The sequence below is a fragment of the Sarcophilus harrisii genome, chromosome 2, assembly GCF_902635505.1.
Source record: "Sarcophilus harrisii chromosome 2, mSarHar1.11, whole genome shotgun sequence".
NCBI classification, from domain to species: domain Eukaryota; kingdom Metazoa; phylum Chordata; class Mammalia; order Dasyuromorphia; family Dasyuridae; genus Sarcophilus; species Sarcophilus harrisii.
Genome location: NC_045427.1, coordinates 556,210,636 through 556,232,186, shown reverse-complemented (window position 1 = coordinate 556,232,186; position 21,551 = coordinate 556,210,636). Strand labels below are relative to the sequence as shown.

The 21,551-nt window shown below is 39.2% G+C and overlaps 2 protein-coding genes across 2 annotated transcripts; both read right to left on the bottom strand.

Annotated features, from left to right (window-relative positions):
• Nucleotides 1-2,256: 2,256 nt before the first annotated feature.
• Nucleotides 2,257-12,377, bottom strand: WDR73 (WD repeat domain 73). The gene is made up of 8 exons (XM_031955695.1): nt 12,259-12,377; nt 11,675-11,742; nt 10,738-10,823; nt 8,225-8,313; nt 6,953-7,017; nt 6,021-6,185; nt 5,013-5,381; nt 2,257-3,845 (listed from the first exon to the last, which is right to left on the bottom strand). Exons 1-8 carry the CDS (start codon nt 12,297-12,299, stop codon nt 3,610-3,612), a joined length of 1,119 nt encoding a protein of 372 aa, XP_031811555.1. The 5' UTR covers nt 12,300-12,377; the 3' UTR covers nt 2,257-3,609.
• A 1,203-nt stretch (nt 12,378-13,580) lies between these two features.
• On the bottom strand, nt 13,581-19,065 carry NMB (neuromedin B). Its single transcript, XM_012541843.2, has 3 exons — nt 18,780-19,065; nt 16,976-17,148; nt 13,581-13,853 (listed from the first exon to the last, which is right to left on the bottom strand). Exons 1-3 carry the CDS (start codon nt 18,943-18,945, stop codon nt 13,818-13,820), a joined length of 375 nt encoding a protein of 124 aa, XP_012397297.1. The 5' UTR covers nt 18,946-19,065; the 3' UTR covers nt 13,581-13,817.
• Between the last annotated feature and the right edge of the window lie 2,486 nt (nt 19,066-21,551).

Genomic DNA, 21,551 nt, shown 5'->3' with positions numbered 1-21,551 from the left:
AACTTTAGTACAGGAATATTATGGAGTACTGTTGTGTTAAAAATTAATTAGCATTTAGAATATAGAAAAGCATGGAAAAATTTACATGAACTGATACAATATATAGTAAGGAGAGCCAGGAATACAATATTGCAATGACTGCAACAGTGTAAATGGAAAGAATAGCTACAAAACAGTTGAAACTAAATATTGCAGAATATAAACAAGAGACTTGTCTCCAAAGAGATTTAAATACTTTCTCCAATTCTTTTTCAGAAGCCAAGGTCCACATGAATGGAATATTACACTGTGATGATTTTAAAGGTTCTAGAGACATAGTTTCTGGTTAATTTAATCATTTTATTAATGTCAGCAGGTTAATAATAAAAGAAAGGTCATTTGGCCTCTCTTTGAACAAAGCCAACCATGGCAGCAGGCTCAAAATTTATATGTCCTCCGAAGACTAGGTGCTCAATGAGGGGCTGAGAATAAATGTTATGCCATCCTTGGATAGACCATCCTCTGCCTTGGGAAAACTAGACAAAAGGATTTATCTCCTCCCAAGTTTTGAGTACAATACAATGGATTTCCTCACCTTAGATTAAATTCCTTTTAAAATTGAGAGAGAGAAGGGATCAGATCAAGATTGGGGAGAATTAATTCAATGTTATTATCACTAATGTCCTTCAAAAGACTGAAATTAAAATCAAGATTTTGAAAAAGGGGGAGAGTTCTGAATCTCCCCAAAATAATCATTATTAACTATCCTTTCTCTCATCATGTAACACAAGATTTTTTTTCAGTGTGTTTATTAGATTTGGTTGATTTTTTTCCTTTTTCTTTTAAAAATTATTTGTTACAAAGAGTGACTATCTAAAATTGGGGAGGTAGCAAACTTAGGTAATAGAATAACAGTATTAATAAAAACCTATTTTTTGAAATTGCAAATGCTATTAAATGAAGGTATTATGATCATTACTATATATGCTTCATTTCACAGATAAGGGAAAAAAAGTTCAAGACTATATAGAGAAGTGGTAGAATTAGACACTGAACCTAACTAGTTTGCCTTCAAGGTTCTGATTATCACATCACAATGCTTCTTTTGTCTTTGGGAAGTGGTAGCAGAAATGAGATGATTGTAGCAAAATGGCAAAGTGGTGTTAACTATGCCCAGTTCTCCTTATCATCTCAAAAATGTGCCAAATAAGGCCAAACAATACATGGAGAAAAGAAGGGAACAAAGGATAATAGATTTAGAATTGGAAGGGTCCTTAGAAACCACTTAGTCCAATCTTAGTATTTTAGAAATGAGTTTACTGTATATGTGAGGTATAATTTGTACATAATACATCCAGTGTTTTATCCACTGAGTGGATAGAGCTATGCTACCATGCCTAGAAAGGAAATGAAATCACATTTCCCAAATACAACTGAAGAAATGAGGAGATATACCTGCTAATTCAAGAGAAAAAACTATTCAGCACACCCTTGAAGTATCTTTCCAAATCAGGATGAGCACAAACAAACACAAGAAGGAACACTTCTTTTTTTTATTTTATTTTATTTTTTTAAAGAAGGTACACTTCTAAAGAGGGTAACTACCCTCTATCTAATGCAAAGGAGTTAATATTTTCTTTAAAAAAAAATTTCCCAATTATATGTAAAGACAATTTTTAACATTCATTAAAAAAACATTCTGAGTCCAAATATTCTTCCTCTCTTCTTACCCAACCCCCCCCCACCACCACCATGGTAAGCAGTTTAATATAAGTTATATATGTGCAATCATGCAAAACCTGTTTCCCTATTAGTCCTGTTGTGAAAGAAGACACAGACCAAAAAAAAAAAACAAACAACAACAACAAACACACAAACAAAAAACCCAATAAAGAAATAAAGAGGGACCACTATCTCTCAAAGAGGTTAGAATACTGGAGGTAATCTTCACCATTCATGTTGAGGACCACAGACAGAAAGGAAGAGATCCAATCAAAAAATATTTTTGAGTGTCTAAACATAGAAACCTTAGCTGAGATCTATAAGGAAAAAGAATCAAATAGGAAATTTTGCAGAGAAAGTTAAAAAAAAAAAAAAAAAAAAAACTTGAGATAAAAGGAAAGCCAAAAGCCAACTACATGGAGCAGTAGATAAAGCACCAGCCGTAGAGTCAGAAGAACCCGAGTTCAAATATGATCTTAGACACTTGTGTCACTGTGTGACCCTGGGCAAGTCACTTAATCCCAATTGCCTCTCCAAAAAAAGAAAAAGGCAAAAAAAATTTTTTAATTATGTATGTATATATATTCAAAAAGCAATGGCCAAAAGGAAGAGGAAAATCCAATCCAACAAATAATTTTTTTCCCTGTGGCAAACAATTGTTTGATGCATTCATGATGAATTGTAAGAGATCTGCGAGTCCTTAGATCTGTCACTAGTGTGCCATTATTTCCCTAAAAGTTTTTCCTTGGAATTTTTTTTGGGAGGGGTTGATTCTCCTTAGAGATTATTTCCATTAGGAGTCATTTAAACCAAAAAAACAAGATGAAAGAAAGCTTAGAATAAAATAAATACAGATTCCCTAGTTTAAAGGTTTGGGAATTAAACAATTTGAATTGGTCAAAAAATCTTTCAGGACTATTAGTAAATTCACAAACACTTTAACAATTCCAAAATGAAATTTGCTTCATACAGGGAAATTTCTGAAGTCCATGGGGACAGAAACTTTGCATGCTAAAAAAAAAAAAAAAAAAACACCCTCAGAATAATTACACCTAGAGAAACAGAAAGATACAATGTAGGTAATCAACTTCAGTTACTTACAATTATTTGTATACTAAAAATGGCCTGTCATATATAATTATAACAGAAACTAAGAAAGAGATGAACAATGCCAAGTGGTACAATAATTATCCCTGAAATAGAAAAAGGAAGGCCTTCAACATGTCAGATACTCTGTGGGACACATTAAGGAAAACAGGGGAAAGAATTACACAATAATTACAAGAATAAAAGGCCAAGAGAGGTGTAATCAGTGGCAGGAGGACCCATACTAATGAAATAACAGAGCTTTCAAAGTAATGTGACAAGAGCAACTTATCGTAGCACCATCATAGATCATAGCACCAACAGATCATAGAGGGGTAAAATGATAAGTGCCTGACCTAGACTAGGGAATCCTTGCAAGCCAGAGGAAGGGCATATGGTAAAGAGAGGGTATTGTGGGGTGGTACCCAACCAGAGGCTTGGGAAGAGAGGAATGGTGGCACCTGAAAGCTGGATGAGAGTGCATCTCTTCCAGATGCATGAACATATAATACTCCTACAGTAGACCCTAAAAGTACAAGGATTTACATTCAGTTACTGTATACTTGCATGCTACTAATCTTATAAGGCCAAAAGTCGGGGACAGACACATAGGTTTTGAGCCTCTAATTTCCTAGCAGTGCCATGTAAAACACTATCCTGCCTTAATTTTAAGAAAAAATAAACCAATCCCCATATAGCAGCCAAAAAGGTCTTAGAATACTTGCTCCTTATATGAAGAATAAGGTTTACAAGTCTTCCGTTTCATTCTCTACAACATAGAAACCTGGGAATGTTTGGGCCTGTTCCTTCCTTTGAATGGAGTCAACATGAGTTACAAGGATCTATCCAATCCCACACATGCAAAGATGCATCAACTGCTGCAGACAACAATGTCCTTGGTTTGCTGGGGTGCCAAGAATGTGTGGTGACCATTGAATGCATGCTGTTCTCAGTCCCATCCATGAAAAGATGTCCTTTATGGATAAAGAGTGGTTCTACATGGCTTCCATTTTTCTCCCAGGACATGGTATCATAGATCTGGACAGTCCCATCAAAACCTAATGAACAGAGTAAAGATTTAATAAACAAACCAACAGTATTAGCAATAGATAGTTACTCAATAATCAACAGTATTGAGCTTTCCTCAAAATGACATAAAGCCAGTCAAGAGATACTGAATTTAAAAATGAAAGATTTCCTAAAGGGGATGTTAATAATAACTTCCCTAAATCAATGTTAGTCAGTCATCCTGATAAATATATCAAAGTTGGCTAAAAACTCTCCTTCACCCATTATCCTAACAAAAGGGCTGAAAAGGACATCTCTCTCACACAATTTCCTCCTCTTGCATAGGAGAGGACCAAGGCCTGCCCAAAGTTACCCAGTAAGATAGTGGCAGGACCAGAACCAAAATCAAGTTTCTTCACTTCTTATCTAGTGTTCTTCCACTATACCAAACTGCCTAAAATGACTAAAACATGGATCACAGGATAGGAGGAAGTGAAAAACTATGACGGCCCAATAAACATTTTGGTGACATTCAGAGCATCTATTCCTTTAAGACTGGATGATTTTAAAAGTGAAAAAGCTGCCACCCATATCCATGACTCAGAACATTAATATGCTGAAGTGGGAATCAAGATATCTGCTAGTCTCTAACGCTTCTCTTGCAATTAAGAAAAATAAGGATCCTCATGGAAAAAACAAAAAGAAACCCTAAAGGGTAGAGAGATATAAACTTGTCTCCCAGAAATTATAACAATCCTCATAGTCCAGTCATATGGATACAGATATACAGTGTTCCAAAAGTCTCAGTGCAACTTTAAGCTATTAAATCTTAAGTGCTTAAAAGTTTGCCTAGCTTAAGATGAAGAGGCTTCTGGGAGTATAAATCCTATATGTACTATATGCGTGTGCGCGCGCATGCATACACACACACACACACACACACACACACACACAGAGTTATCTCCAGCACCTAGCAGACCTAGGTCCCCAGAGAGATCACAACGCTAGGGACAATACTTCTGCCACTATCGTGCATGTTCCCTGGTTCCTTTGTAGACTGTCTATTTTTATTTTTAAATAGTTGAGTGGTGGGTTAATTGAGAGCTCTTGTAGGTAAATTTCAACAACCAGGAGCAAACTGAATGTAAAACCAGAAGCTTAAGGAATCACCTAGAAAAGAAAGTAAAGTTAAGACAGATATGCAGTTTCAGGAGTACCTGAAATGGCTAAGCAGCCATCTAGAGAAGGAGCCCAGGTTACCGTCAGCAACTCCCAGTCTGGACTGGGCTTAGAAACCCGACACTGCACTGTTGAAACTGGATGGTCAAGGTCCCTTAAGTCTGTGAGCTGAAGCTGCCCATTTGAAGACAAACTGGCAATGGTGGGGCCTGACCCCAGCCCACTGGTTCGAACTGCAGCACACCACAACTCCCCACCAGGTCCAGGGCTCGAGGTAGTCCTCCCTGAGTCACCCCATTTCTGGCGAATGTCCACAAACCCCAGTCGTCCTGAAGCACAACAGAAGACAAAGGTATCTGCATCCAACACCTGCAGACTGCTTATCTCTTCTTCACTGTCACTCTCACCTGAAGGTCAAAATGAGAACGGTTCTGTTAACAAATAAACCTGAAAGGAAATTCAATGGATATGCTGTGGAATAGCAGCAAGTCACATGCCCTTGTTAATTCTGACACCTAAAAGTGGAGGAGGTAAAAACAGATTTTTCCTTCTGGTGCCCTATAGAACACAAATCTGGTGTCTAGGACAAGAAAGAGGCTGAGTAGTTTCTCATAAAAACGATACCCAAGCTGTGAGCACACTCTCTCCAACAAGGATGTATCAAATAATCTTCTGGGGCAAAATGAAAAGAAAGTAGCAAAATCATAGATTTAAAACTGGAAAAGGCTTTGGAAGATCAATTCATACCAACCAGTTACTTTTTAGAGATTAAGAAAGAGAGGTCTAGGGAGTTTAAATGATTTGCTCAAAGTCACACAGATAGTGAGTAGTCCCAGGATTTAAATCCAGGTTTGACTCCAAATCCAGAATTCTTTCCTCAGTACTACATTATATTTCATTCTATAATTGGCCAAGCATCATCAATTTCAAGAAGTATTTTGAGCATTATGAAGGAGAAATGCCACAGAAAGATAGGAATTAATAAATTAAATAAGGAAATGGTGGCTCTATCAGGACAGATTAGGGTGAGAGTATCATTTCAGTACCTGACATGTAGAGTGTGTTCTGGGACTCCAGCTCAGTAACATGCAGATCATTGACCCTGGTCCCATGGAGGACTTTGGGGACCTTAGAGACGAGGACTGCAATCCTAGGCCAGAGGTTACTTTTTGCCTCATGTATAGCAATGGTACTTACAGCTTTAATCATATCTGGAGGAAAAGGGAAAAAAAATTTAAAAAAAAGATAACTACATTGGAACACTTTTACATTTAACATGAGATGAATTTTAAATAGAAATGGTTTAGATAAAAATAAAGTACAAGGAAGGTCTTGACAGTGATGATAAACAGTGGAATAGTATGTTATTTCCTTCTCTGGAAATCTACACATGTTCAAAGAACCCAAATACATATCAGCTGGATTATGTATCAATCTTTCAGTACAATCTTCTCTTTCCCAGTGACTGTGGCAATGACTAATAATTTCAGAACACATACTATGGACAGGGCTATAAGATGTGCTACTTGTTGATTTGAATCTAATAAAATTAGAAAAAGGGCTGAAATACAATAGCTGAATGACAAGTATAGAAATTGTTGGTAGCAAGGAAGACTGACCACAATTCAAATCATTAATAAGAAAAATGCAAATTAAATCAACTGTGAAGTTTCACTTCACACCATCAAATTAGTAAAGATGAAAAATATGGAAATTATGCTGGAAAGACAGGTGTTGTGATATAGAATCTGAGTGCTATTCTATTGCTTCTTATATGACTGGGGCAAATCATCATCTCTGAACCTCAGTTTCCTTAATTATTAAATGGAAATAATATTATTTGTACTATCTATTCCAGGAATATTACAAAATGCTTTGTAAAATCATTTAGAGTTATGATATATTATTTATATTTTATTATTATTATTATATTTTATTTTCCATGATCTCATTTTAAAAATCTTCTGAAATCACTTACCGCTATCTTCTGCAACCTGCCACACCTGTAGAGAATTGCCGGGCGGGCCAGTAGTGACCAGCAACCTATGAAAAGCAAGTAGAGATATTATGCCAGACTTTACAGCCTACCCTATTCTTCTTCTTTGACTTCTTATACATAATCCATGCTTGCTCCTAATGTACCTTTGAGAATTTCACAATATTAGACATTAGACATTGCTGGTCACTTGTTGTCCTGACTCTGTGACCTCATCTGAGATTTTCTTGGCAAGGGTACTAGAGTAGTTTGCCATTTCCTTTTCTAATTCATTTTGCTGATGAGGAAACTGGTCAAATGATTTACCCAGGGTCATACAGCTCATAAGTATATGAAGCCAGTTTTGAACTTAGGAAAATGTCTTCCTAACTTGAAGCCCAGCACTCTATACATTGTGTCACTTAGCTGTTCCAAGACACTAGAGCCCTTTTATTCCAATTCTTTTTTGTAGAGGTAAAGAAACTTTAGTATAGTGACTGGCCTAAGGTTCCATAGTCAAAGACACTGCAGGGACCAGCAGCATAATCCCTAGTCCACTGCTTTTTCCATTATGTTAACTATTAACTTTTCCAAAAAAGCAAAAACTCATAAACAAAAAACACCAAAGTAGAATTTAAGCATGACCAAGAAATTCTCTTAATTTACAAAATGAGCTAATCAGACAAACCTTGATTTAAGTGTTTTCTCAACTCTCATCTCTAGTCACCAGTAGGCTCTCTTTTCTGCTCCTTAGATACATCTTTAAGTAATCTTTCCTTTCCTTCTGTCCTGCATTTATTCTCTAAGGCACATTCAGATTCTATCGAAATCAGTTAAAAAAAGGTGTGTGTGGGTTTGGGGGGTATGGGTGTCTGGCTGTCTGTATAAGGGACTTTGTTGTTGTTTTGATTTTGAGCTAGGTTCTAGTTTTACCTACAGTCTTAGTTTTCTATTGTTTTTATTTGGATGTGGAACATATAGAAAGGAGTACCAAAATCAGAGATGGGATGTACACAGAAACACTTCCTCATTTTCTTAGACTCTATTATGACAAGAGTGATGTTATTACCTCTGTTCCGTCCCTTCTTTTGATACAGAGGTAGGGAATCATGAGTGCTGACTGTTGTATATGCTGGCAAAAATGCCAGCTGGTTTTGCTTAATTGTTTCAAGGAATAAGATCATATCTAAAAACGAGTGATATGAAAAACAAAAGACATTAATAATCTATTTTTAGAAAAATTAAACTGTAGGGGGGGACAGAACTGATTCATACCTGGTCTCTGGCACATGCTTCAGGTTGTAGACAGGTTTGTCTGAAAATCCCCCATGTTTCACCCTGAAATCTCTTTCTGGGCATAAGCCCTAAAACATTAACAGAAAGCCAATTAAATATCCCCTGGTCTTTGGATGCTTCTTATAAATGAGTTCCATGACATCAATAAACTCACAAGAACAAGAAGAAGGTACACATCTGAAGAAAGATTCCTATTACTTTTACTATATGCCTTTTTCCCCACAATATCTTATCAGAGGTTTCTGCAGATGGTTAGAGAAACTCTTAAGTATCTGAATGGGGCAGGTTATGGGTTGAAGGAAAAATTAAGTGAAACAGATAAATATCTCTGCAGGAGTTAAGGGATGGAAAACTTTGAGGCAATGTCTGATTTTTGGCTTCCAAAAGGTTAGGAGAAATGTAACCCAGTTTAGGATCTCAGAAATCAAAAAAAGCTAAGAAAGTTATCTGGATAATAGTAAATGGCTAATTAGCATGAAAACTTTCTCCATCATTTAAAAATGCTGAAATTTGTATTCCTTATCTCTCTTGCCCTTGCAAAAGGACATCAAGAGAATTCTTTGATTCACATCCAATTAATTCACTTCCCCAGCCTTTTCTGATGGAGTATAAATTTTATATTTCAAATCCCTCTCTTAAGAGTCATGAATTAGTGAGCTACTTTCTATTATCACACCAAAAAAAAAAAAAAAAAGGTACATAAAGGCAAGCTAACAAGACCAACTCTAACCTATCCAAATCCAGAGTAAAAGTTTACAGCCCAATCAATCTGAAAAATTTGGAGACAATCCATAATAATAATCTGTTACTTATGAATCAAGGTCAGAAACTGAAAAATATAGTCTCTGATCTCAAGGAACTCATATTCCAATGTGGGACACAACATGCAAACAATTATATACATACAAAATCCATCTATCTATCATTTATCTACCTATCTAATCTAAAAAAAAAAGAGATATAGACAGATGGAGACAAAATCAAAGATAGGGGAAAGAAAAAAAAATGTAATTTCAGAGCACACATTTTGTGTGAAGGGGAAGGGACAAAGGAGAGTAAGAAAGGCCTCTTACAAAAGAAGACAGGATTTGAACCAAGTCTTGATGGAAGCCAGAAGATAGGAATAGGGAGGGAGAGTATTCCAGGCAAAAGGGGATAGATAATGAAATGAAAACATACAGAACCAAGGGATGAAGAATCACATATGAGAAATAGCAATAAGGTCATAGTCATTAGATTATAGAATACATAGAAGGGAGCAGAATGAAAGCTAATCATTCCAATTGTTGCTTCTGCTTGTACCAGTTGTCCAGAATCAGAGTTGTCTTCACTATTACTAAAAAGGCAAAATATATACATATCAGTCCTATCCTTGAGTCCCTAGTTTTATATTTCCCAAAGTTGGAGAAAAAGCCATTGGTTAGCTGGATGAAAAAACAATAATACCTGATTCTCCCCTCATGGTGCCCTTTTCATTACATTAACTTCTCCAAAAAAGTAAAAACTCATAAACAAAAAACACTAAGGTAGAATTTGAACATGACCAAGGAATTCTCTTAATTTACAAAATGAGCTAGTCAGACAAACCTTGCTTTAACTGTTTTCTCAACTCTCATCTCTAGCAGCCAGTAGGCTCTCTTTTCTGCTCCTTAGATACATCTTTAGGTAGTCTTTCCTTCCTTTCTGTCCTGCATTTATTCTCTAAGGCACATTCATATTCTATTGAATCAGTTAAAAAATCAGTTAAAAAAAGTGGGTGTGGGTGTGGTTTCCAAAATGGAAACAGGAGATGTGTGAGAATGCCATGAAGAAGAAAACCTAGGTTGGCAGGCCCAGTTTGGAAGGATTTCATTATTGGCAGCCAGACTGATGATGAATGGACATCTAGGACAGGAGATATGGAATTTGGGAACAAATATTCCCTAAGACTTCACATGACCATTCTTGTTCACAGCCATGTTCATTCCATGGTCCAGCCTTTGCCTGAGACATAGAATTCCAGTTTTCATCCTGACATCTCTGGCTCCTAAATAGAGAGAGTTTTCTATCTTCTAGGCTGGACCCAACACTGGCTTTCCAAGATCTTCATGCTTTATGACCCTTCTTTCTTACCTATTTCTAGTTCTTGTAAAAACTTTCAATTAATTACCCTATAGCTCCACTCATCATCCTTTCAATTTCCCAGATCAAAACATCTTTCCCTTTTTTATGAGCTGTCTTCCCCTATTAGAATATAAACTACATAAAGGCAGAAACTCATCTAAAAAAATTTTTTTTAACATTTGTATACCCAGCATTTAGCAGAGTACCTAGTATATACAGTAAATCAAATGATGATTCATTTAAAAATGAACAAAAAAGTTTTTATTAAGTGATTTACTGAATACTAAATTACTTAAAAAAAGACTTTTTCAGACATTCAGACCCTAAAGGCTGCCTTCTAGTTCTACAATCATTTTGAAGGTGAAGCAGCAGTTTGACTTCCAGCATACCTGGTTTTCAGCAGAAAGTTTGGGAGGTAAAAGAAGATGCAGAATTTCATTTTTTTTCTGACTTTCACAGCCCGCAACATAGACTCCTATAAGATGAAACAAAAAAATGTCAGCAAACTGATATCTTCTATGATTTCAGAAAGGCCTGGAGAGACTTACACGAACCGATGCTGAGTGAAATGAGCAGGACCAGGAGATCATTATATACTTCAACAATAATACTATATGATGACCAATTCTGACGGACTTGGCCATCCTCAGCAAGGAGATCAATCAAATCAGTTCCAATAGAGCTGTAATGAACTGAACCAGCTACGCCCAGTGAAAGAGCTCTGGGAAATGACTAAAAACCATTACATTGAATTCCCAGTCCCTATATTTATGCCCACCTGCATTTTGGGATTTCCTTCACAGGGTAATTGTACAATATTTCAGGGTCTGATTCTTTTTGTACAGCAAAATAACGTTTTGGTCATGTATACTTATTGTGTATCTAATTTATATTTTAATGTATTTAACATCTACTGGTCATCCTGCCATCTAGGGGAGGGGGTGGGGGGGTAAGAGGTGAAAAATTGGAACAAGAGGTTTGGCAATTGTTAATGCTGTAAAGTTACCCATGCATATAACCTGTAAATAAAAGGCTATTAAATTTTTTTAAAAAACTGATATCTTCTAGATCAAAGGCAAGTAAGTACAGAAACACCTGCAAAACCTGACCATTCTGAGTAGGGGCAGCCTCTCCATTATAACCTTTTCCAGCAAGCTATGCGACAATTAGACATAGAAAAGCATGAGACTGCTTTCAGGACACTGGTCAGGAAACTGGGTCAGCAGAGCTCTTTGTCTGGGCTGGCAAATCGGCACCTGCTGGTTTCTTTAGGAGGGTACCTAAGGGGGACTTATTCCCTTGGAAGGCAAAAGGGGGTAAGGTCACCTTGGTTATCAGTCCACTCCAGGACTCTGGTAGGGCCTGGCAACTCAAACGCATGGAGATCGTGATACCTAAAAGAGGGGGAAAAATCAGCATTATGCTGTGAAAAGGATACCGTGCGCAGTCAGAAGGCCCGCCTTCATTCGAGAGCCAGGTGTGGCTTTTCTAAGCTTTGTGCCCAGTAACAAGTGACTGCAACCGAGTCCGGTTTCCTCCCGGGATTAGCCCCAGGGCAGCACCTCCGAGCCGCATAAATGAGAACTACCGTGTTTGGGGGGTTATTATTAGCTTTATGCACTTTCGCCGCCATTAACTTCACGTCTACAAAGCACTTTTGTCCACAGCGTCCGGCAGGACTTTATTTTATGCCCATCGCACAGATGGGGACACTGAGGCGCGGGAGGCGTGCTGGGTGAGGGATAACGGACCCAATACGGGGCTGCCCGCCCCTCGGCTACGCAGAGGAAAAGAGCCGCCGGCTGGAAACGGCCAGGGTCCGCTCTGCTCTGCAGGACCTACGCAGGGCTCTCGGCCGGCCCCCGGGGCCGCAGCCTAGCCCCCTCCCCGCTCCGCCCGCTTCCCCTTACAAGCGCAGAGAGTCCACGAGCCAATCTGCCGCCTCGTCCATGCTCCTCGGAGGCCGGAGGCTTCCTGCAGCTACACGCAGAAGCGGATCTCCGAGGCGGAGACGTAGGAGTGGGAGGGGCCCCAAGGACGTGGGCGATGCCCCGCCCCCTCGTTATAACCCCGCCCCCTCCGTCCCCCTGCCCGGGACCCGAGCGATGCTTACGTGGATAGGCGAGAAGAGTCCCGGATTGCCAGAGGATGGAGCCTCCGCGTGGGCCCTCCCCTGGAAACGTCATATGAGCTGGGGGAGGGGCCCCGGTCTTCCCGGGGCCGCAAAGAGCCTAGGTTTAGAAGCGGTAGGGACTTAGAGGTCACCCAGCGGTCCAGCCCCATCGGAGTAAGTAGAGAAGGTCACAGCATCGTTATCCTGGCAAAGCCACGCGCTCTCTTGATTCCTCTTTTAGGACTGGATCACTTTGTCTCTGCTCCAAGATCCATAACATCTTGGAAAGCTACGGGAACTTCAGAGACCGCGTAGTCTGACTCTGATTTTGCAGTTGGGGGGACCGATTCTCAGGGAGGAGACCCCCACACAATCAGGGACGGGAAACAACTTGCCCACCATAACCTAACTCGGGGCAGAGGTCGGATGCAAACTCAAACCCATTGCCTCCCATTGGGGGGGTCTCTTCTTTTCGTTCAGTTGTTCAAGGTTATTACCTTGTGGAGCAGCTAACTGTCCATTCGCCAACTGCTGAAGATAGTGGAGAGGTCTGCTCTTTTCTTCTCCAGCTCTATGCTGGCAGTGGGTGCCGGGACACAAGTGCCAGGATGCCGGAGGGTTGGAACCCTCCTCCCCCTGCCTGAGGAGTGACCTTTCTACTGTACCGCAATTTTCATTTTTAAAAAAATTTATTTATGCAGACCAAGCCTGACTGATGAGGAGAGAGTCTAGTGTCCACTAAGGTCCTACAAGAGTGGGTGGGAGCCAATCAGAGCTTAGCCAAGCGCCTGGGACACAGTATAAATGCTTATTGGCTGACTGACATCACCCTTCATCCCTCAGTAGAAGGGCCATGAAGCCCAATAAGCACAGGAGAGAAACCTTCTTCTGCAAGAAACATCCTAGCCAGGGAGAGTCAAAGAAAGAGTTTCACAGAAAGCCATAGTTGGGAGGATGAAGTAGTGGGAAGCACAGGAGCCAGTTTGTCTTTAAAAAAAAAAAGGTCCATGGGTTCATTTGGAGCTAACCTCCTCTCATCTCTCACCCCACTGGTGAGATTTCCCACAGGAATGGTGAAAAGGAGAGGCCCACACATTCTGTGCAAAGAGTAAGGTTTTATTCACAACGTCATCAAGGATTCAGGAGGAAAAAAGTATGCCGAAGAGATACCATTTATGTCTTAAAGAACAGTGTTAACAGTGAGTAACCTTAGTCAAAGATGATAGAAATGATGTAACAACAAGGACCTGAAACTACTCTTCATCAGATTGTAGCAGTAGCCCCCAGTGGTCGTGGTCTCAACTCCATGCAGCTTCATGATCTGTACAGTGTGAGCTGTAGGTACTGGTGACCTGACTACTTCTCCAGTTGCTGAACCAGCATCCATAGATCCTAGGAAGGGAAAAATCATATCAAAAATTGTCCTTTGGAACACTTTATCAGCCCCAGCTATTTATCATCAAGAGGGATGGAGATGGATAAATAACCCTGTAGGGGAGAATTGTATACTTAAAGTAAAAAGGGTAGAACCTTGGAAGGAATCACAGGAAAGGGATGGAACTATTTTGTTGGAAGCGCCTAATTGAAACCTTGAATTTTACCCAAGATTCCCATCTCTACAGACCCTAGAGGAGCTGAGTACTATGTTTCTCTGCTCTTTATCTATGAAGTGAGAAAAAAGGAATAATTAAGAAGAATTGACAACTAATCTCTATTCACTCTTCTATAGTGGAATAGACTTAAGCTGCAGATGATTCATGGATCATTTATGCCATAGACCATGGCATGCAATATAGCAGCATCACTCTGCATATCCACACTAACTTAAGCCTCACTTCCCAACACTCCTCCCCTTCCTTTCCCCCAGAGACAGAGAGAGAGAAAGAAAAAAGAGAAGAGAACTAATGGAGAGAAAATTGAGAGAAAGGCAGTTAAATGAGAGGCAATGTGGGCTGTTGGAAAGAACACTAGATTCAGATATTTCACCTGCCATATACAAGGTAGATGAATCAGGTTAGTTGAAGCAGCAGGACACTTTGAGTGCAAGAGAGGAAGCAGTATATTCCAGGCAAGCCAGTTCTCTCTCTACCTCAATCATCATCTATCCTCCCTTACATCCTAATAGAGACAACTATCTTGTTGTCTTGGGAGGCTTAGGAATAGCATTGTCCCATAAACTTTCAGACCTGCTTCACCTAGTGCCCTCCACTATTATCCTAGGAAACAATTCCCATGTAACTGCATCGTGATACCCACTTCTGCACGTGCTACATATAGCCTTAGCTATTGAAGACCCATGAAGACATGATTGAAATGACTTAACAAAATGTGATCAATAATGAATACCAACCTTCTGGCATTGTAAAGAGCTTAACACAATCCCTGGTACATAGCAGTCCCTATCAATAAATCCTTTTTTCCTTTCCTCTTTCCTTCCTTCCCTCTTCCTCTCCCTTCCTTCCTTCTCTCCCTTCCTTTCTTCTTTCCTTCCTTCCCTTCTTCCCTTCTCCCTCCTTCCTTCCTTCCTTCTTTCCCTCTCTCCCTCCCTTCATTCTTTTTTCTTTCTTTCCTTCAATCTTTCTTTTTTCTCTTCCTTCTTTCATTCCTTCTCTCTCTTTCTTCTTCCCTCTTTTCTTCTTTCCTTCTCTCTTTCACTCCTGTTACGGATTTATACTATGTTTGATTGGGATTATTCCACTATTTTTCTGTAGGACAAATAACAAAGCTTTTGGCTAGATCCTGAGACCCTTTCATATGACTACAAAAGAGAATTCGCTTTTCACTCTCCAGGGGGGATGTAAACTGCCAGAAGGCAGGAACTGTCTAGTCTTTGTATCCCCAGAAGCCAAGCACGAAGCTTGTACATAGTAGATGCTCAGCAAATTATTATTGGATTGGATTGGGAAAAATAACATAGCAGTTATTTGTCTGACCAAAAAATGATGTAATTCTCCTCACCTGGTATCCCAGGCACAAAATCTCAAAGAGTACAGGGCCAGTATAGACAATACTGTTGTAACAGGGATCATTCTAACCCCTTGCTATTAGATACCCAGGACCCAGCACCCAGTAAATACTTGATAAATACTTGTGGAGTTAAATTTATAAATGACTTGTATTGATGAATTGAAAAATTGGAATGAATGCTCCAAAAATAGTATTGATAAAATTAATGTGATTATTTTGCTGGCAGAAGAAGCAAATACAATCTTCCTAATTATCCTTTATGTAGGTCAATATTAAAATTAGTTATATGTTACAGGCTTAAGTGGCATTAGATATTATCCCTAGCTTTCATGGTAGATAGCAGGTTTTCTAAAATAAGATAACAATTTTAGGAAGGCAAATGATGTAATAGAATATCACTGTTCAAAGGCAGAGGACCTAGATCACTTTGATCAGCTTCATTTTCCCCTTCTATTAAATGAGGATCACAATACTTGTACTACTTACTTATCTCAAAGAGTAGTCCTGAGGCTTAAATAATAAAAGTTCATATGTATGTAGGGCACCCCCAAAATTTTAATGCAGTTTTAAGTTACTAAAGCTTAAAATTCCACTGTGCTATTTAAGTTTAAACAGTAATACAACTGCACTAAGACTTTTGGGACACCCTGTATGCCATTTTAAGGTTCACTTGGTGTTTCACATATAGTACCTCATTTGATTCTCACACCAACCCTGTGAGGTAGATGCTATTACCACCATTTTAAATCTTTTTTTTCTTTTGAGAGGCAGTTGGGTTTATTAAGTGACTTGCCTTGGATCACAAAGCTAGGAAATTTTTAAGTGTCTGAGGCTGAATTTAAATTTAGGTCCTCTTGATGCCAGAGCTGGTGCTTTATCCACTGCACCAACTCTCTGACCCTATTACAACCACTTAACAGGTAAGGGAACAGAGGCTCAGGTGAATTAAGTGATTTCAACAGGGTCACACAGATAGCAAGTATCTGCAAATTCAGTTCATCCTGACTCCAAGTCCAGGGTCTGCTAATGTTTGTAAAGTGCTCTGTAAATCACAAAATGTGTTATAAACATGAGAGGGCATTGGGCAAAAAGTTAGAATGCCAAGATTCAGACTCTGGCTCCACTAACTAACCTGATTCAAGCCACAGGTTTTCATCTGGAAAATGGGAATAAATAATCCTTGTTCCACCTATTTCCCAGAGTTGTTGAGATGGAAGAATGGAAATGGGAAATAATTGTTATTAAGCACTATGTGCCAAGCACTGTGCTAAGTGTTGTTCAAATATCTCATCTGATCTTCACAACAACCCTGAGAGGGTTCATCACAGCAAAGCCTCCAGCTCTGGGAACCTGAGAATGGAGTTAACCAAGCGTTAAGGTGATCGAGAGCCTACTCTAGGGAAGACCTGCATCCTTTCCTGCTACAGGAAAGGCACTCAAGAATATAGGGATGAGCTTTCCATGTCATCACAAATATTCATTGTTCCCCCAACCACATTTCTCCTCTGTCCCTTTGGGCTGTGGGCAGGGTGGTGGGGCCAGATCACCTGGGCACTCACTGCAGGGCCCTCTTCGTTCATGCCCAGGGATTTCTTTAGCCGGAGAATCCTAACTAACTCATGACTTAGCCGATCTTTCATTTCCTCCAGGGTGGTGCGGGAAGTTGTGTCAGGAGATGAGAACGCCAGGGGCTCCACACTTTTCTTGCCCATGAAGTGACCTGGAAAAGAAAGTAGAGATTTTGGAAAGGTCAAGGGATATAAAGTAGCAAGTTGGGGAAAAAGAAAATGAGAGGGGTGACTTGAGACTAGGTGATTTGAGAGAATGACCACTGACCTGAGATTCGGGAGATCTCAATTCCTCCTTTTGATGCATTAATTTGGTCAACTCAGATAACTTTCAAACTTCTCTGTGGTTTAGCTTTTTTTGTCTATAAAATATATATATATGGTTGAGGTGGGGATGTTTGGAAATATGTGTGTGTGTGTGTGTGTGTGTGTGCCTCTACAGCCTTATTTCTTCCCACCACAGCTTTTCAGCACCCAGGGTATGAATAACCAAAGAATCATAGGATGAAAACTACCTGGGTGTAAATGACTTTACAAACCATCTAGGCCAGGGCTTCTTAAACTTTTTCCATCAGCAACTTCTTTATGCCTGAGAAATTTTTATTTGATCCCAGGTATACAGGTATATAAAACAGGTATACAAATCACTGATAACAAATCATAATCTCACAACTCTCATATTCAGCAACTCACATATGGGGTCGTAACTCACAGTTTAAGAAACTTTGATCCAGTCGAAGTCCCTCATTTTACAGAAAAAAGTCCAAACTTCTGAAGTGCCGAGGGTTTCAGAGGTGGAGCTAAGGTTATGCAGGTGAGCAGGGAGCAGAGCTGCATTTCAAATGGATGTACTCTAATTGCAGCCCTGCTGAGTGCTCTTTCCACTGTACCACAAGATACTTCAAGAACCCTTAGCCAATTCTTTATACCCTCACCTCCTCACGATGTATTGGGGAATGTGAATATATTTGCTAATCTCTTCATGGATCTGTCCACATTTAGTGTTTTTCCGTGTGTGCCTGTGTCTCTGGGTATTAAGGCTAGACTGGAGAAAGCATATAAGTCCCATCTATTTTTTTCCTGGCTAACCAGGACAGGAGAAGAGGAGAGAAATTGATGAATAGGATGTTGAAAGGAATAAACAGATGGGACCAAGCATTAAGAAACTAGTTCTAGGTCGGTTCTTTGCTAGCTGTATCTTCTGGGGCAAGTCATTCAAGCTGAGTCCTAGTTTCTTCCCCTATAAAATGGAGGTGACAACAATGCCCCTGGTGTAGTGGAGGAAATATTTGATTGGGAATCATGGGACCTGGGACTGAATTTATCCCAGGTCCAGCAAGTCATTTACTCTTTCTGAGCCTGTTTCCTCATCTGTAAAATGAAAAGTTGGACCAGATGGACTCTATGGTTCCTTTCAGCCCTGAATCTATGATCCCATGATGCTCTTCACAGGAATATTATAAAGACCAAATAAATGAATGAACAGCTTGGAAGGTATTTATACAACTTTGAAGGGTGAGCCAGAATAATCAATGGGGAAAAGAGGGAGTATAAAGAGAGGACAAAAATGGGTGTTCTGAGAACAAATAACAGAGGGATAGAGGAAAGGAATGAGGACGGTAACTAAAGAAGGAAGGAGGGAAAGGAGAGAAATGGGAAGAGGACCTTCTCTATGGGAGGGGGAAAGTCAGGGAATTATCATTTGGAGGTTCATAGAACATTCACCCCTGCCCCATCTACAAAACTGACACCCCAGACATTTACTCAAACCCAATGAGTGTACCTGTGGCCCAGAGGTTGCCTCTGGGATGGATTTTGATCTTGGCTGCTTTATTCCGATGTTCTGCAAAGTCCAGGCTGAATGTAGAAGTGCTGGATAGAAAAGCAAGGAACACCAGGCAACTCAGGAGCCAAGGGTGCAGAGGTCGGCAAGTCAGCTCAGAAGACATGCTTATCTTGGACCCAAATCCCACTCTGTACTACTTGTAGGACTTGTCCCTCCCTGTCTAGTTGCTTCCCGGGCTCCTTCTCCTGTTCTGGGATTTCTCTCCAACTCCCCTCTGCGCTTCCTTCCCTCAGCTCCCTTTAAGTCCCTTGGCCCTGGGGGGTGGAGTCTTTCCCATGAATAATGCACAGATCTCTATCTACACTCTCTGCCTCTGCAATTCTTCTAGGCATCTGTGTTAACCTGTCCCTGACTAAGCAGCTGTATCTGAATGAAAGGCAGTGAGCTGCAAAGCTGAGAGTGGCTCTGGAGCCAAGAAGCCTTGGATTCAAATCCACCATGTGTCCTAGGCTAGCATGAGAGACCTACGACAAGTTACTTTACTTGCCTGTGGTTTTCTTTCTGTGGCTGTGAAAAGAATAAAATTTGAAAGTTCTTAATCTGGGGTGTGGGAATTTGTGTGTGTGTGCACGGTGATAGATTCTTTGATCATTCATACATACATTGGGTGCTGAAAACCTGGTATGGGAAAGAATGAAGCTATAAAGATAGCTTTCTCTGTGTGTGTGAGTGTGTTGGGAAAATGTGAAATTCACAACATTTCAGAGCGTGAAGGGGTCTTAGAACATAATTCTATGGATATGTATACACAATAGCTGCATTTCATCGTATTTTTTTTCTTAATCTGGTACATTTTATTTTATGTATTTAAAAATATGTGAGATGGGAAAAATAGATTTCATCCCACTGCTATATCAGACTGTATCTACGTCACAAACATTTTGTACTAGAGGATGCCTAAGGTCCTTTCTTTATCTGTGATCTTGTGACTCTCCCCAGGAAGTCTGATGTCCCTTGAGACTGTAAGGGAATCACATGGAACACAGATCCAGGAATAATCCTCTTTGCTCCAGGAATCTCAGACTCATTAACAGATTCAAATAAGAGGCACTTAATAAGTGCTTATTAATTGATGCTTAGTAGTAAAATGAGTGCTCCCTCTTCTTTCCTAATCTGTAAGAGAGACAAATTCATTCATTCGACAAATAGTTTCGGATTTCCTAGACATGCTAGGGTGCCTGATCTCAGAGAATTCACAATCTATTTGGGAAGGTTATACATGTTCAAATAATGATAATCTAAGGTAGGATATGGTAACTGCCACAAGAAAAGTGGAGGGGGAAAGTTCACTCAAGTATTAGAGGAAGGGAGACCGTGTCTAATTAGGAGATGATCATGGAATGAAGAAATTTCTCATCAATAATTATCATAGACTTAGATGAAGGTATCACATGAGATGATATAACTTGACTATTAAATGATGTCATGCATATGAAGTAGTTTTATAAATCTTAAAGCACCATATCAATATCAGCCATTTATTTTAAACTTTTAAAGTTTGCAAATGACCATATAAAATTAACAGCAGAACTATGGCATGGTGAAGACATGACTAGGTAGCAATTCATGGAGAAAGTTCTAGGGGCTTTAGTTGGCTATAAGTTCAGTATGAGTTAAAAGTGTGGTGTGTAAAAATTTTTAAAAAGAATGTTAAAATCGTTTTTACATATAATTGGAGGAAATATTTTTTTAAAAGATGTGAAAAATAAGAAAAGTTCACGTAATCTTGGGCTGAATTAAGGTAAATATAGCATCTAGATCAAAGCAGACCATAATTCTGTTATATTCTGTACTAGAAAGACAATATCTGAAGTATGGACTTAAGTTCCAAGTGCCTCACTGAGAAATGAGTAGATTAAGAGGAAGATGATCAAAACTGGCAAATGAGAAGGGGAATGGGAGAAGGGAAGAAACATTTATTAAGCATCTACCATATACCACACTAAAGTGCTCTTGTTTATCTCATTTGATAAGAGGTCTCAAAAATATGGCATACCAAAATCAATTAATGTACATGTATAACCAGAAAAATAAAAAGGCTTGGAGATTTCACTAAGAATAGGAAATCTAACGAGGAAACTTTCTCCAACAATGTAAAATCTGCAAATGCTTTTTCACAGGTAGTCTTAGAAAACTAATTGGATCCTAAAAGGTTAAATGATTTGGCCAAAATCACACTGGTATGTGTAAAGAGATGGGAGTTAAGCTCTAGTTTTCTTAACTCTGAGTTGTCTTTTTTTTATTATTCATTTTTATTTTTTGATCATGATCTTCAGGTACTCCCATCATTCTTTTTTTTTCCCCTTCATTTCAAGCCAATGACTTGAGCTTTATTATTTATTTTATTAAGGATCACTACATTTAGTCTCCTTCCATCATGGACCTAATCAGGAATGCAATCTTTTTTTACTGAAGTTTTTTATTTTCAAAACATATGTAAGGATAATTTTTCACCATTGACTCTTGCAAAATCTTGTATTCCAATTTCCCCCCTTTCTTCCTACCTTCTTCCCTAGATTCTCATCATTCTTCCAATGTTGTTTTTCCAATTAAGTATTTTACATTTTATTCTATTTTTCTTTTTAAATTTTGTTTGATTGATTCGTGATGTCTTTTTCCTGGTTATACATGTACATTAATTTTTTAAATACATATTGCTATATGAATCATGTGTGTTGGGAGAGAAAAATCAGAACAAAAGGGGAAAAC

Bases quoted from the DNA above. Each gene is read 5' to 3' on its own strand.
- NMB (XM_012541843.2), bottom strand. From the start codon at position 18,945: ATGTCTTCTGAGCTGACTTGCCGACCTCTGCACCCTTGGCTCCTGAGT. The intron at 17,149-18,779 runs GTACACTCATTG...TTTCTTTTCCAG, and splicing joins AGGCAACCTCTGGGCCACAG to GTCACTTCATGGGCAAGAAA. The intron at 13,854-16,975 runs GTGATCTGGCCC...TTCCCTTCCTAG, and splicing joins GCCCTGCAGTGAGTGCCCAG to GATCTATGGATGCTGGTTCA.
- WDR73 (XM_031955695.1), bottom strand. From the start codon at position 12,299: ATGGACGAGGCGGCAGATTGGCTCGTGGACTCTCTGCGCTT. The intron at 8,314-10,737 runs GTATGCTGGAAG...TTAATGTTTTAG, and splicing joins AACTTTCTGCTGAAAACCAG to GGCTTATGCCCAGAAAGAGA. The intron at 3,846-5,012 runs GTACTCCTGAAA...TCTGTTCATTAG, and splicing joins TGGCTGCTTAGCCATTTCAG to GTTTTGATGGGACTGTCCAG.